The 15,980-nt window shown below is 47.4% G+C and overlaps 1 protein-coding gene across 2 annotated transcripts in view; it reads right to left on the bottom strand.

The window, feature by feature from the left end:
- The window catches only part of ZDHHC12 (zinc finger DHHC-type palmitoyltransferase 12), a 37,482-nt gene extending 22,560 nt beyond the window's left edge, over positions 1-14,922 (bottom strand). The window contains exons 1-2 of one of the 2 annotated variants that reach the window (XM_068231339.1): positions 14,789-14,922; positions 2,951-3,081 (exon numbers count right to left, since the gene is read on the bottom strand). In XM_068231339.1, coding sequence (XP_068087440.1) covers positions 2,951-3,081; positions 14,789-14,894 — 237 coding nt within the window. In that variant the 5' untranslated portion in view covers positions 14,895-14,922. Of the gene's footprint in view, positions 1-2,950; positions 3,082-3,757; positions 3,843-14,788 lie in introns of those variants that run through there. The other variant, XM_068231340.1, reaches the window with a different exon arrangement.
- Between the last annotated feature and the right edge of the window lie 1,058 nt (positions 14,923-15,980).

Genomic DNA, 15,980 nt, shown 5'->3' with positions numbered 1-15,980 from the left:
TTGAGCTGAGCTCGGAGAATGGTGGAATGCACATTTGGGATCCTGGTGTCAAAGTGGAGGGTGTTCCACACGTCGATGCTGTTGAAGCCGGCAAACGCAGTCGACGTGGTGAAGGCAGCGTGCATCCTCCACAACTTTGTGCGCCAGGAGGAAAATGACATTCCGGAACCCCCAAATGTGCTTCCACTACTGCCGTTGAGGAGGTATGCCACCAGGCCAAGGGCAGTGTCCCTCCGCAACAGGGACCTACTGAAAAACTATTTCTATACCCCGCCAGGACGACCCTGAATACTGTTTTGTTTTTACTGTAGTTTGTTAGTTTTTACTATGTTACTTTTTAACAGTTTTTACTTTAAAATTTTAAAATTTTGTAAAATGTGCAATAAAAATGTGGTTTACATTTTTCATTGGTCCATCTGGATGTTGTTTGCGCTCAGAGCATGCGTGTCTAGGCCAAAGGATTGCACTTGCCCAGCCACGCATGCTACAAGGGTGTGGCAGGGCAACAGGTGGGTGGGACACAGGTGGGTAGGCCACGGCACAGGTGGGTAGGCCACGGCACAGGTGGGTGGGACACAGGTGGGTAGGCCACGGCACAGGTGGGTGGGACACAGGTGGGTAGGCCACGGCACAGGTGGGTGGGACACAGGTGGGTAGGCCACGGCACAGGTGGGTGGGCCACGGCACAGGTGGGTGGGACACAGGTGGGTAGGCCACGGCACAGGTGGGTGGGACACAGGTGGGTAGGCCACGGCACAGGTGGTTGGGACACAGGTGGGTAGGCCACGGCACAGGTGGGTGGGACACAGGTGGGTGGGCCACGGCACAGGTGGGTGGGACACAGGTGGGTGGGCCACGGCACAGGTGGGTGGGCCACGGCACAGGTGGGTGGGCCACGGCACAGGTGGGACACAGGTGGGTAGGCCACGGCACAGGTGGGTGGGACACAGGGGGAGTAGGCCACGGCACAGGTGGGTGGGACACAGGTGGGTAGGCCACGGCACAGGTGGGTGGGACACAGGGGGAGTAGGCCACGGCACAGGTGGGTGGGACACAGGTGGGTAGGCCACGGCACAGGTGGGTGGGACACAGGTGGGTAGGCCACGGCACAGGTGGGTAGGCCACGGCACAGGTGAGTGGGACACAGGTGAGTAGGCCACGGCACAGGTGGGTGGGACACAGGTGGGTAGGCCACGGCACAGGTGGGTAGGCCACGGCACAGGTGGGTGGGACACAGGTGGGTAGGCCACGGCACAGGTGGGTGGGACACAGGTGGGTAGGCCACGGCACAGGTGGGTGGGCCACGGCACAGGTGGGTGGGCCACGGCACAGGTGGGTGGGACACAGGTGGGTAGGCCACGGCACAGGTGGGTGGGACACGGCATAGGTGGGTGGGACACGGCACAGGTGGGTGGGACACGGCACAGGTGGGTGGGACACGGCACAGGTGGGTGGGACACGGCACAGGTGGGTGGGACACGGCACAGGTGGGTGGGACACGGCACAGGTGGGTGGGACACGGCACAGGTGGGATACAGGTGGCAGGGCAACAGGTGGGTGGGTGACACACATCAATAGCAAAAGTGGAATACATCACAATCAAACAAAACACATATGAAAAGCCACAAGCCCCCTAAAACAACACTTGTAGTCAACATACCCTCTGCCGTTTGCGGTTCAGGTTTTCGAAACCCTCCACATACAATCTTGCTATATTCTGCCACAGCCTTCTGCAAAGCCTCACATTGCTGTGGTCTTTGTCCCCCTTGTCCCACAGGGCAGGTATCTGCTGCACCTGTAGAATCAGGTCCTCCGCTGTATAGGGCCTCAACTCCACCTCCGACATACTGTCAAACAGCTCCAGCAAAAAGTCACTGCTGCTCCACCCCAGAAATGCTGGGCCCATGTGTCCACATCCAAAATGGCCGCCAGTACCATAGAGAACGCATAGGAAGTGGGGTAGAACATCCTGTTTTTATAGCCAGTGTGTTCTGTGCTTTCCATGAGCGCATGGTGCAGTCAGGCTCCGGTCCGGGTGCGTGGGCCAGATGATCCGGACCCAAAAAATAGCGCATGTTGGAAAAGTGTCCGGAGTCCGGATCCGATCCGGCTCCGTTCCGTACGGAACGGACGCGTGTGAACGTCCGCATAGACTTTACATTGCTATGCGGAACGTACGTTCCGTTTGTACAGTATACGGTCCGGATCCGATCAGGCGAATCCGGACAGCGAATGCTAATGTGAACCGGGCCTAACGGCTTTCTGGCATCTGTGCACGGCTTCTGGGGTGTTATGTGACTCAACACGGGTCTGGTAAAACACCAAGAGCCGTGCACAGAGGATGCTGGAAACCCACTACATTCGACAGAAAGGTTAGAAAATGGCGCTGGACACTCGGTTAGTATTTTAAGCTGTACAGGGGAAGTTTGTGCTTTTTCGTCCAGTTGCTTAAGCAACTGACAAGCACATATATCCAACACCAGGCAAACTTTGCTGGTGCTGGATACTGGCGACTTAGTTCTTGGCAGAGACCTATGTTCGGTCGTAGACCTACTTGCAAAATCAGCCTGCTCTCTTCTCGATTATTTCAGTAAACGGCTGAAATTCTTCTCAGACCAGGAAACCTTAGCTGTATCAAGGTAACAGAAAATAATGATACCGTTTGCACCGGGCTGTGGCAAGGGAGCAGCGCATGTGGCGGGCGGAGTGAGTGGCGATAACAATGCACTTGGCTGTATCAATCTGTCAGGGGCCACTTTACACAATCTAGATTCTTGGCAGAGGCATTTCGGCAGCCTTGGCCGAGTTTCATCTAATGTGTGTACGCGGCTTTACCCAATGCTGCAGCTCTGCTATGTGCATCAAATACAGTTTAGATGGACTTTAAAGCCTTTTGGGGTTATCTTTGATTAGGAAGCTACAGTTCTGGAAATAGGATTTAAATAACAACCTTCTCTTCACAATCAGAGATCACATAACCTGGATCCATGAGCGACACTGCAAAATACAGCAGCACAGAGCACAGGTCCATCACCACGAAGATGAGCTGATAAATCCATGTGTTGTTGTGGTGATAAACATCTGAAAGAGACACACAGCACAAATTAGACGAATGGAATATAACAGGAGTAAAGGCCTGCATAGGCCAGTCACTCCATAGGTCACTAAAGCAGTGCACTGTTAGAGCAGGGGGCTGTGCACTAGCACGGCTTCACAAAGGCAGTGCATGGGATTTATAGGCCTATCGGAGCTGCTAAATATGGTTTCCTAAGGGCTCTTTCACATCAGAGCTTGAGTTGGAGAACGCTCAAAGCATACGTTTTGTTGTATGCCTTTTACTGCGTTTTGCTATGCGTTGCACTGCAGTGAGTGTGCGTTTTTAATCCGTTTTCAATGCGTTACTGCACATAGAAAAACGCAGGTAATTTTTTTTCTTTTAGTTGTCAACTTTCTACATTGTTCCTCTGTTGCATTCTGGGACTGATTGCCTGCGTTAACGGATTAAAAACGCGCATAGTGTGCGTTTTACATTGACTAACATTGTAACGCATAAAGCTAGCGTTGGCCAAAAAACTGCGCCTGGGTGCAGTGGAACGCAACGCACAAAAAGGCTGCGTTATATGTGAAAGCTAAAATGAAAGTCTATGGACTTTCATTTCACCTTGGGTAACGCAAACTTTATCCTTTGCGTTGAAACGCAGAAAATCTGCCCTAATGTGAAAGAGCCCTAAACCAATCACTAAGCATTAGGTTTCACCTGAATCAAGATTGTCAGGCTTTTCAAACTGCATCCATTATTATCCACGAGCAATCTCCTTACCATCCCCATTTTCTATATCCTGTTGTGAGCCAAGATTTAAAAAAACAAAACAAAACAAAAAAAACACATGATCAAAAATAGGAAAGGCAGCAGCTTTCTTGTTGGTCATAATTAGTGACTACAGACAAAGGAATAGAATATGATTGCCTCTATGTTCAAAACCTATACACAGAAAAAGAGTTTTAACATAAAGGGCCCTTTAACACTGTGTCTGTTGCATTGAGTTGCAATGGAAAATAGTATCGTAATGCAATAGCATTCCTATGGAGCTTTCACATTGTGTAAGATGCGGTAGGTTACCACGGAGCAAAGCACAGCATACTGTGCATTAACAAGGTAATACGCATTTACAGTGGCAAAGATGAATACTTTCATTGTACTGTCTGCTTCACTGTACAGTCGCACCGCATGTCTTTAACGTGCGGTGTGACTTTTCTAGCAGCATTGCAATGGTATCGCAACACAACCTGCACAGTGTGAAAGGGCCCTTAAAAATAGTATTACTATTATTTACATTTAGGCACACCTGTGGATCAACCAAATTAGATAGGGAGAATTAAAGATGATAAATGGCATAACTTTTAGCATTACATTGAAAAAAATCACAACACAATATGCTTCCAAGCCTGAGCACCAGCACACCTCAGCAGACTCTAATGAATAACTTCCAGGTGGTGGTTGCCCCAATAACTGGAAAATATGCTTCATCAGTCAATGGAAGAGACATTACACTCCCTGCCCCAGAGCTGCTACAAGGTCTCTCATGAAGACAATAGGCTCAATTCACAAAGCACAACGCATTTGCCGAAAAACAGGAAGCGCCACCAAAAGTTTGCAAATGCTTTTAGCAAATGCATTTGAAAGAGACACCGGGCTGCTGGTTCAGATGGACGTCTGAACCAGCAGCCTGGCGTCTCGCTCAAATGTATTTGGTAAAACCATTTGCCAACTTTTGGTGGCGCTTCCTGTTTTTCAGCAAATGCGTTGTGCTTTGTGAATCTTTTGGTGGTGCTTCTCATTTTTCGGCAAATGCGTTGTGATTTGACCCCTGCAGGAGACACGGTAGCGCCGCGGTTAGACGATGAAACATGGAGACGGGAAACAATGGGACCGAGCGCAGTGTAAATGTAGAATACCGGTATTGCAATTATTCAATAAATCATTATGCTATTTATCACATTTTAACTTTTGGCTGTGCTGATGAAATTATAGAATTAACCATTGTAAATATTGCCATATGCTCGACATCACAAAAACTTTCATACGGTACGTAAAAACATTTTATGCTATACCATGACATGGACAGGAGTCTACAGTATTTGCAGTACAAAGTTGTTAAAATGTTTTACTTGCTTTCTAAAGCCTTGTAGGCAAGCCAGATGAAACTCTGCCGAGGTAGACAATAAGGACAGCCTTTGCCGAGAATCTAGCATGGGTACAGTGGCCCCGATACCTTAGGCAATAATCAACCTGGCAGATCAATTTGGCCAAGTGTCAGCCAAGAGCAGGGTTCACTGCACCTCCATGTGGTGCCACTTGGATGCCCCCCGCATAGCAACAGAACTGCAGACTAGTGAGGCGTACAGTGTCAGCCCTGCACTGTCACCCAAGGGTTTGAATCCCGGTCCCTGCCAGGCGACATGCCTTGTATGTGTGTACAAAGCTTAAAGTGTACCTGAGTGGAGAACAATAACATTTTAGAGGGCTGGAAGAAGCCCCAGGTGTATTAATCCCTTGCCGCCCTCCTCCGCCTCCTGGATCTCCAGCTAAGCGGGCAGTCAGCGCAGGCGCAGTCCAGTCGCCTGGCCGCGCATTACAGTACGCCCCAACTTGCAGCGTGAACGAGGTTTCTAGCATCGGAGAAGGACGGCAAGGGACCGATTAGGCTGAGGCCTGCTTCACGCTGTAGAATGGCGGTGCAGCACGCCGACCGCCAAAAACAGGCCTTCACGGATTACCGTGTTAGTACGCAGTAATCCTTGTCTGACATTTGGCCAAGCAGGAAGTGACGCATGCGCAGGACTCTTACGGCAACCGGAGTAATGACACGCGACTTCAGCCGAAGAAGCCAGATTACCAGACCCGCCAGCAGGACCACAGAAAGGAACCAAGAGGACGCCGGGGGACCCCGTGGGCTACGGGGGGCTTGAGGAAGCCCCAGGCAAATCCGGATTTCCTTTTTTTCTTACTGCTTAGGGTCCTGTTAAAGGATACCTAAACTGAGAAGGATATGGATTTTTCCTTCTACAATAATACCAGTTGCCTGACTCTCCTGCTGATCCTGTGTCTCTAATACTTTTAGCTACAGCCCCTGAACAGGCATGCAGATCAGGTGCTCTGACTGAAGTCAGACTGGATTAGCTGCATGCTTGTTTCAGGTGTGTGATTCAACCACTATTGCAGCCAAAGATATCAGCAGGACTGACAAGCAACTGGTATTGTTTAAAAGGAAACATCCATATCCCTCTCAGTTAAGGTTCCCTTTAAGGCTCGTACACATGCTATACTAAACTCAACCAAGACTCAACCCTAATACATCTGCACAGGATTTTTAAACTACAGCGACCCTCAAGGGTACTGTCCACCTATTTACCTCAGATGATGGAAGCCACTCCATCGTGCCCTGCGGCATCCTCCTTCCTTCCCTCATAACAACAGGACACATCACTCTGATATAGCAGGATGACATGTCTTTACAGTGCTTTTTCCCCACAGTACTTCCCAGAAAATGAAGTTCAATCCTAATGGGCAACACTAATGGTATGTAGCTTTACACCCAGGATCCAATTGATCTCGCTACGATTGACTTTTAGAGATCATATTGAAAATAAAGCATCAGCATTAACTGATATTGATCATTTACCTAACACGACCATGTGCCACTTCACATTCTATCAGATATCAGCAGACATTGAATACAATGGGCTCTATTCACAATGAGTTACCGCATGAATTTAGGTAGTTATAAATATCAACCAAAATATCTCCATTTTGAAATTCACAATTTTTTTTCTCCCTAAATTACCTCTTGCGGTAAAAGTGATGTAAAAGTGTGGTAATTACCTCAAAATTTATCTCCAGTTTGAGATTCTCAATTGAATAGTTGGTGTTAATTAAGGATTTTTTATCGCCTACAAATGATAGGTGATAATTTTCACTTCTCTGCTTTTGGCCTTCAGGATGGAGCCTTTTGAGCTTTGTTTGCTCGAGTTTATGTCAATTTTACATAGGAGGCAGAAAAGACTAGTGTGTCTAATCTCAAGGCGCACTTTCAGACTTCGTACAGTCTTTTAGATGATTTTATAGATGCCGAGGAGGAAATTCTTCTCTGCTCTAAGGCTGGTTTCACAGTGGGACGTTAAAGTCCCACGTTACAGTAGCCAGTAACACAGCCTAACTCACAGCACTGTAAAATCAATTGTGCTGTTCACAGTGCACAAGTTGCTTTAGATAGTAACGCAGCACGTTTAAACAAAGTGCTGCATGCTGTACGTTATACTGGGCTAAGCAGCGTTAGACTGCTTGCACATGCTCAGTAATGGTGGAGGAGGTCTCCCCTCCTCCTCCATGGCCAGCCACATGGCTAATTAATATTCACTGCACTGCAGAGACTCTTGGTAGGACTGTAGTGTTGTCCGGATCATGAACGAATCGTTCATTTGATCCGGATCTCTTTTGTGAGTCGAATCATCCGGATCATCACAATGAAAGATTCGGTTCACAGTGGATGTCTGTCTGGAAGAAACAGGAACATACAGAATGTACAGTGCAGGGAAAGTCCTGTCCTGCTAGTCATTTCACCCAGTCTGCTTCCCTAGTAAAACGATTCAAATGATTCGGTTCAAAGATCCGGATCTTTTCAATTATCCGATTCAAATGATCCGAATCCTTAAAAAGATCTGAACTTCCTATCATTAACCTGGAGCGGCTGCTTTGAGAGCTGCATAACGCAGCTCAATCTGACGTCCAACTTCAACACCACCATGCGTTGCGTTAGGGGCACGTTATGCGACCATAACGTCCCCTAAAACGCAACGTCTCAGTGTGTAAGTAGACTAAAAGATAAGCAACAGCATAATAACCTTTAAAGAAAAAAATTGTTACAGCTGATACAAATCCAACAAAAAAATCTCCAGTGTGTACTACCTGCTTTCATGGAAGCAGACATAGAGTTAACATCCTGTGTTTACACATTATCTGCTCTGCTGAGGCAGCCAGCTGACACAGCTGAGAGCTCAAATTACAGTTGTGATTATTCACAGATGAGGGGGAATTAGACAGGCTAAATTATATAAATACAGGGTGCATTTCTATATGTCTTCCTTCTGTCCTGCGCAAGAGTTGAGGTCCCACTGTAAATGTGACAGGCTTTCCTGGGTCGTCTCTGTGTAATGGGTGGCAAGCATATGGGCTGCCCTACAGTGGTCAAAAAAAAGCTTTTTTTCCATACGGATTACTGACTGTTTTATCACCTGTTTAATCACACTTTTATCAAACATTTATCACACTTGGTAATTTTTTTGTGAATACTCAAAAAAAATCAGTAATTTACACTGGAGGTAATTTTTCACCTAAAAAATAAAGAGTTACCGCACATGGTTTTGTGAATAGAGCCCACTATTGGAGTTAAAGCCGTGAGAAAGTTCCCTTGAGCCGTGAGTGCCCTGACAGCTTGATCAATCCCCCCCCCCCCCAAAAAAAAAAACCACAGATGGGCCTTAGTTTTTATATAGTTTTCTTAGGCAAAGTTATGAGGTAACAAAACATGTACTATCATTTTCAAATTCAAATATAGCTTTTTATGTAAAATTACAAGTATTAGCAGGACCGGAACCAGAACTTTGCACAGGGCTAAAACCTGAGGCTAAGTTCACAGTGGGACGTTAAAGTCGCGCGTTAAAACAGCATTTAACGCAGAATAACTCACTGCAATGAAAAATCAATGCCCCGTTCACAGTGCACACGTTGCGTTGGTGTCTAACGCTGCACGTTAAGTAAAAGTACTGCATGCAGTGCGTTATACACGTTATTAGCTGCGTTGGACTGTTTGCACATGCTCAGTAATGACTTGGATGCATACTTTTCATTGCCTGTATTTTTTACTGTATCTGCTGTATGCGACGGTAACGCTGCGTTGCCACTTTTTGGGCGCGTTGCGTTGTATGCTTGCGGTGCGACTTTAACGTGGCATCAAAACGCAACGTCCCACTGTGAATCTAGCCTGAAACACACTTATGAATGGCCAATCACTGGCCAATTTTACCACCTACATGTAATTTGAGAGCCTACACATTCAAGCAAGCTCTCAAAACACATTTCTTAAAGGATACCCAAAGTGACATGTGACATGATGAGATAGACATGGATATGTACAATGCCTAGCACACAAATAACTATGCTGTGCTCCTTTTTTTCTTTCTCTGCCTGAAAGAGTTAAATATCAGGTATGTAAGTGGCTGACTCAGTCATGACTCAGACAGGAAGTGACTACAGTGTGACCCCCAATGATAAGAAATTTCACTTTTTATCTCTTTCTTGCTCTCAGAAACCATTTTCTGCTAGTAAAATGTTTTATAGTTTGAATTTCTCATCAGTGAGGGTCACACTGTAGTCACATCCTGTCTGAGTCAGGACTGAGTCAGCCACTTACATACCTGATATTTAACTCTTTCAGGCAGAGAAAGAAACAAAGGAAAACAGCATAGGTATTTGTGTGCTAGGTACTGTACATACACATTTCTATCTCATCATGTCCCATGTCACTTCGGGTATCCTTTAAAATGGCCTACCCCACATCTACCACTCTAAGGCCTCCTTTCCACGGACCGCTGATAGGCAGTGAAATGCCTCTCAAACTCTCTCAACTGCTCACTGCTGCCTAGTAACTGCTTGTTGCTGCATGATAACTGCTTACTTCTGCCTGGTAACTGCTTGCTGAGCACACAGGTCAACAGTTCGTGGAAAGGAGGCCTCACTCTCTCAGTCAACCACCTTTTTCACAGTCCTACCCCCACCCTTTAGATTGTAAGCCTTTGGCAGGGTTTCCCTCCCCCTTAGTGTGTCCTTCTTAACCTCCCTGGCGGTACGCAGTTTATGAGGCTGCGTCCGCGGGAGGGATTTTTAGAATAAAACTTGTTGTAATAGTTGTAGCTAGCACTAGGCTAGCTACCTGTGGCCCCCAAGTGCCACAACACCTATCTGATCCCCGATCACTGCTGGTAATATTTACCCAGCCGCAATCCCGCGAGAGCCGCAGCTTCCCATTTAGCTTTAGTTGTCGCTGTGGCGACGATCAGACATGGCGTCATCGACGTCATGCACAGTCCCAATCCTCCCCATAGTGAAGCCTGGAGCTGATCGGGAGGCTGCGCCATCGCGGGATCCCTGGGGGGCATGTATTGTGGCGGGGATCGGGGGGAGAGCGTAGGCACTTGGGGGGCCCAGGTAGCTAGCCAAGTGCTAGCTGAAGACTATTGAACAAATTTTATTTAAAAAAATCCTCCCGGGGCCATGCGATCCCCTGCGGTGGCTAGCCCGATACTGTGTCGGGCTTACCGCCAGGGAGGCTAATTTTACTACCCCAGCAATGACACCCTTCTCATGGACTAAGGCCCCATTCACACTTAGAATTGCAAAACGCTGGCGATTTTTTGCAGGAGTGATTTTTCTGCGATTTCACCAGGGCTGTGGAGTCGGAGTCGTGGAGTCGGAGTCGTGGAGTCGGGCAATTTTGGGTGCCTGGAGTCGGAGTCGGGAAAAAATGCACCGACTCCGACTCCTAATGAATTTGTAACTGTAATTAAAATAGAAAATATGATAAAATGTTCTATTTCTCAGATAATAGTCATTGAAAATAATGTATATATACAGTAATAGCTGTGCTTAGTCCACAAAAATGAAATAAACCAATCAAAATGAGTTACTTGTGCTGCTTCAATAAAGCAGTTCCCGTATTTTTAAGGTCAGATATACATATCTGATTGTGACTGTATATATGATGTGTACACAGGAATCTCTTATATATACTAAATAACATCTATGCTGTAAGAATAAAGCCTGATGTGTAGCTGTGTCACTAATAGAGATGGTCAATGAGATGGAAATAATTCTGCATTGATGCTGATTTATGCAAATGTACGCACTCTCTTTGCTGATGAAATCAAATAATTTGATATGTTGTTAAAATTTGGTTTGGTGACTACAAATTAAAGGGTAACTGAGACGGATGAAAAGTAAAGTTGTATACATACCTGGGGCTTCCTCCAGCCCCCTTCAGGCTAATCAGTCCCTCGCTGTCCTCCACCACCCGGATCTTCTGCTATGAGTCCTGGTAATTCAGCCAGTCAGCGCTGTCTGGCCGCATGCTGCTCCCACAGCCAGGAACATTCTGCACCTGCGCAATAGTGCTGCACAGGTGTAGTATGCTCCTGGCGGCGGAGTGTGTGCATGCGCACTACGCCCGACTGGCTCAAGTACCTGGACTCATAGCAGAAGATCCAGGTGGTGGAGGAGGACAACGAAGGACTGATTATCCTGAAGGCGGCTGGAGGAAGCCCCAGGTATGTATAAAACTTTAATTTCATCTGTCTCAGGTTTACTTTGTTACACAGTAGTACTATACTCTACATATGCACTCCCCACAGAGCTGCAGGGAATCCACTGAGAATGCTGTGCACATTGATCACAGAGGTGTTGTCTGTTTACAATCTCCTCATTTCCATGCAGAGTACCTGCACATCATTCTTACATGTACCCACACTTACATTGCCTAGGGCCTGACAGATGTTCTTTGTTCCGGTTTGTACCTTTTACAAGTACTCTTACCAAGGACTAGTTTTAGTCTAAAGGGAATAAATATAGTAGTCTACATATCCTTCTCACTTCAGTTGTCTTGTAAAATTCCTAAGCGTTGGCAGTTAAGAGACGAATTTAATGTTACATACTTTTAATCAACAAAATTGTAATATGCAAATTAGAGGAGTCGGAGTCGAGGAGTCGGAGTCGGTGGAATCCTAAACTGAGGAGTCGGAGTCGGTGGATTTTTGGACCGACTCCACAGCCCTGGATTTCACACAGAAAAATCACTGAACACTGCGGAGATTTTGCCGCAATCACGTTTAGCGCTTCTATAGCACTGAAACGCGATTGCCGGGAAATCGCCTGAAAATGGTGCAGGCGACGCGTTTGTGTTTCTGCCCGTTTTGCTGCAATTTCGCCCAAGTAAGAACGGGCCCATAGGGTTTCATTACACTAGCGCTTTTAAAAAGCGCTAGCGTTTGAGCGTTTTGCCAAAATCGCAGCAAAACGCTCTAGTGTGAATGGGCCCTAACTCGGACTTGTTTTGCCAGGTCTCTGTAAAACGCATTTTATACCCTGATTACATGTACAGGTAGTCCCGACTTACAAACGCCCGACTTACGAATTACCCGCCGATACGAACGGCATGTATTCTGTTTCCATGGGAACAAGTCAAAAAATTGTTTTGCAAATGGGACTTGTAGTGTTTGAGAACATAGATTTTAAAAAAAATCAAAGAAAAAATGGCTTTTAAACTTATATAAACAAAGGGCAAAGGTGACACAGAGGGGGACACTGGAGACACGGGGGCACAGAGGAGGTACAGGGGACAGAGATGGCACAATGTTCCGACTTAAAGCGGAACTGTAGATATAAAATAAACACAGTGTTTCACTTACCTGGGGCTTCCCCAAGCCCCCAGCAGCTGTCCTGTCCCGCTCCTCAATGAGTCTCCGTTCCTCCGCCGCCGCTCGGTCCCGTACCTCGACTTGTAAGTCGATGCCAGCGCGGCTCTGGCCAAGCGTATCCTTTCTTCGCATTCCCCTCTGCAATAGTGGGGAACGCGAAGAAAGGATACGCGTGGCCAGAGCCGCTCAGGCGCAGTGGCCCGGTGGCGAAACCGAAAGTAGCTGGCGGCGGGCGAACGGAGGATCGTTGAGGAGCGGCGCGGGACAGGACGGCTGCTGGGGGCTTGGGGAAGCCCCAGGTAAGTGAAACACTGTGTTTAATAGGAATCTACAGTTCCGCTTTAAGAACAGATTCAGGTTAAGAACGAACCTACAGTCCCTATCTCGTTAACCTGGGACTACCTGTATAACATTCTGCTATGTTGTATAACCGTTTGCTACCTCTCTGTCTGTCACCCCTTGTTGCAATGTATGTATTACTATTTATTGTCCAGCACTGTTGGTGCTTTATAAATACAATTAATAATAATAATACTGAATACTATGAGCAGATTGTGTAGGTAAACTCTCATACTACTGTACATGGAGATGGTAAAATTAGTCAGTGATAATCATAATTGAAAGTGTGTACTAGGCTTACAAACACCTAAACTGAGAGGGATATGGAGGCTGCAATATTTATTTCCTTTTAAACGATATCAGTTGCCTGGCAGTCCTGCTGATCTCTTTGGCTGCAGTAATGTCTGAAACAAACACCTGAAACAAGCATGTAGCTAATCTAGTCAGACTTCCATCAGAAACATCTGATCAGCATCTGCATGCCTGTTCAGGGTATATTTTAACTTCTTGCCGATCGCTCCACGCCGATTGGCGTGAATGTGGCAGCAACCCCAGAACCACTCCACGCCAATTGGCGTGAAGTCTTTAGGATGGAGATTGCAGGGGATTGTGCGCTCCGATGTGCCCGCATCCCCGCTTAAATGACAGCTCTGCTCCGTCATTGGCCTCCAAGCGGCGATCGCTGCTAGGAGACTGTTATGGCCCATACTCACGGGCAACTTTTTGGCCTGTCACCAGCACACGTGAGCGTGTGCGCGACAGGCCGGCGGCAGCTCCTCGCCAGGTCCCTCTGCATACACACGCGGAAGAGGGACCAGCGGTGCGACGGAAGCTGTCGCCGACATTCCTCCTCCCCCCGCCGGAAGCTCCGTATTCCTTTATGTATGTTGCTGTCGCTAGTCTGCGTACTCACGCGGACTAAAGACAGTTGCGGCGGAGTTGCGGCAGCGACTGTTGCCAGGCGATTGAGCAGTTCAATCACCTGGCAACATCAGCGACAGGCCGACAGTTCGGGGTGCGCGCCCGTGCAACGCCGCATACTCACGGGCGACAATTGTAGCCCGTGAGTATGGGCCATATGACGGTGAAACCGCTGTCTATTTACATAGTACAGTGCTGCGATCTATGGCAGCGATGTACAGGGGATAGCCGTGTGACACAGCTGTCCCACTGAAACACACAGGAGTGATTCGCTGTCTTAGTTAGGCTGAAGCCTATGACAGCAGAAAGCTGTCATTGGCTAGCGGGGGAGGGAGGGAGTATTAGAAAAATAAATAATAGGTTTATTTATTTAAAAAAAAAAATTACAAAAAGAAAACAACTATTCTGGGAGCAATTGGAGCCCACCAACAGAAAGCTCTGTTGGTGGGCAGAAAAAGGGGGGGGGGGGAATCACTTGTGTACTAGGCTACTGGCTACAGGGGGGACATCTGGCTACAGGGGACATAAAGGAGAACGTGAGGAGCGGTAGGCATTAGGGTAGGTCACAGTATATGCCTTCTCTCCCCCCCCCCCCCCCCCCCCCATTTCTCTACTTTATTTCGGCGCTGGTATCCTTTAACACAAAATAAGTAGGTCAGGCTCAATATCCCTCAGTTCAGGTGTCCTGTACATCAGGCTGTCAGTCAGTTGATTATTAGAGGGATGTTTTTTGCAAATCTGGGACTGGCAGCAGGCTTCGATGCCCCATCTGAATAGAACACAGTGGACTGGCACAAAAAAAATAGTAGGCATACTGATCCAGTTGCCATTAGTCATAATAGCTAAACGGAAGAACTCTAAACAAAAGTGGATTTACTTCTTTAATTCAGTGGAGTAATAACTTCAGAGCCATTTTTAACAACTCCATGCAGCCCCAGCACAATTCTCTATGCAGCTGCTCAGTGCACTGTCCCTGGAATTGGCAGGCCTGTCATATACTTGCCAGTGGGGTGCAGGAAGAGCACCAGAGTTACGCCCCAGGTGAGCAGCGTGTGCCCCGTCCTCACCAGGCAGCCAGCGACCACAACTTCACTGGCAACCATGTCCATCCAGCCCCCATGGTAAATACTACATCCCAGAGAGCTACAGGACCTTCGTGACGTCACAGAGCCATGTGACCACTACTCATGTGATTGCCTGGGATTGAATGAGATCTGCCTGACTGTACTCTGTAATGGTTGAAAGGAAGACTGTGTGCTGGAAGTGCAGTAATGTCATGTTATCTGATCGCAAGTATTTTATATTAGACTAGTAAAGCAAAGTAGTAAAGTCCTTAGCCCAGTGTTGCCCACTTATCCCTTTAATTACTGGCACATATGAATTACACAGATTTTGTGGCTAGGTAGATGCAGTTAAGGCACCGATTATGTGCAAACAGCCCCGGACCTGTATAACTTAGATGTGTCAGTAATTAAAGGGATGAGTTGGCAACACTGCTAGCCTGTGTAAAAACGTGCTAGGTCTGTCTTTACTTTGCCGTGTGCGCGCATGTGACGCGTGCGCCTGCCCGTCGCGCGCACGTGAGACGTGTGTGCGCCTGAAGCTTGCGCGTCACACACGCCCACACGCAGGACATGTGCACATGCCGCCCCTTCCTCCCCCGCTCTTGGCACTGTCTCTGCGTCTGTCCCTGCACATGCGCAGTGCTAAAAAGCACTGACACACGGATGGACGCAGGGACACTTGCATTTTATTATAGGATGGTTATTATTTTTCTTCTATATTTATTTGTACAACACTGACACCTTCCACAACCCAGAGAGCATAGTCATGTCACTGACTGCCAGAGGCGCTCAGAATCCAGTGCCGCTGGAGCAATGCAGACTCCTGTGTGTAAAAGTACAGGGAACTCAGTGCAGCGCAAGTATTTACTTTTTATGTGTGTGACCTTGAAGAGAACCTAAACTAAAGCAACAAGATTTTCACTTACCTGGGGCTTCTACTGGCCCCTTGCAGCCACCCTGTGCCCGCGCCTGGACAAACCGATCCTCCGGTCCCCAACCGTCAGTCAGTTTAGTTCTTGCCGAAAAAAAAAAAAAGCTTGGAAAATCGCTCAGTTCTAGCGCTTTTTACAGCGATTTTCCCAGTACTCCTTAGTCTAATACTTAACAGGGCTGAAGATTTTGTAAAAAAAT

This window comes from Hyperolius riggenbachi, chromosome 4 (assembly GCF_040937935.1).
Source record: "Hyperolius riggenbachi isolate aHypRig1 chromosome 4, aHypRig1.pri, whole genome shotgun sequence".
Taxonomy (NCBI): domain Eukaryota; kingdom Metazoa; phylum Chordata; class Amphibia; order Anura; family Hyperoliidae; genus Hyperolius; species Hyperolius riggenbachi.
The sequence above is the reverse complement of the archived record's forward strand: the minus strand, read 5'-3'. Positions and strand labels throughout refer to the sequence as shown.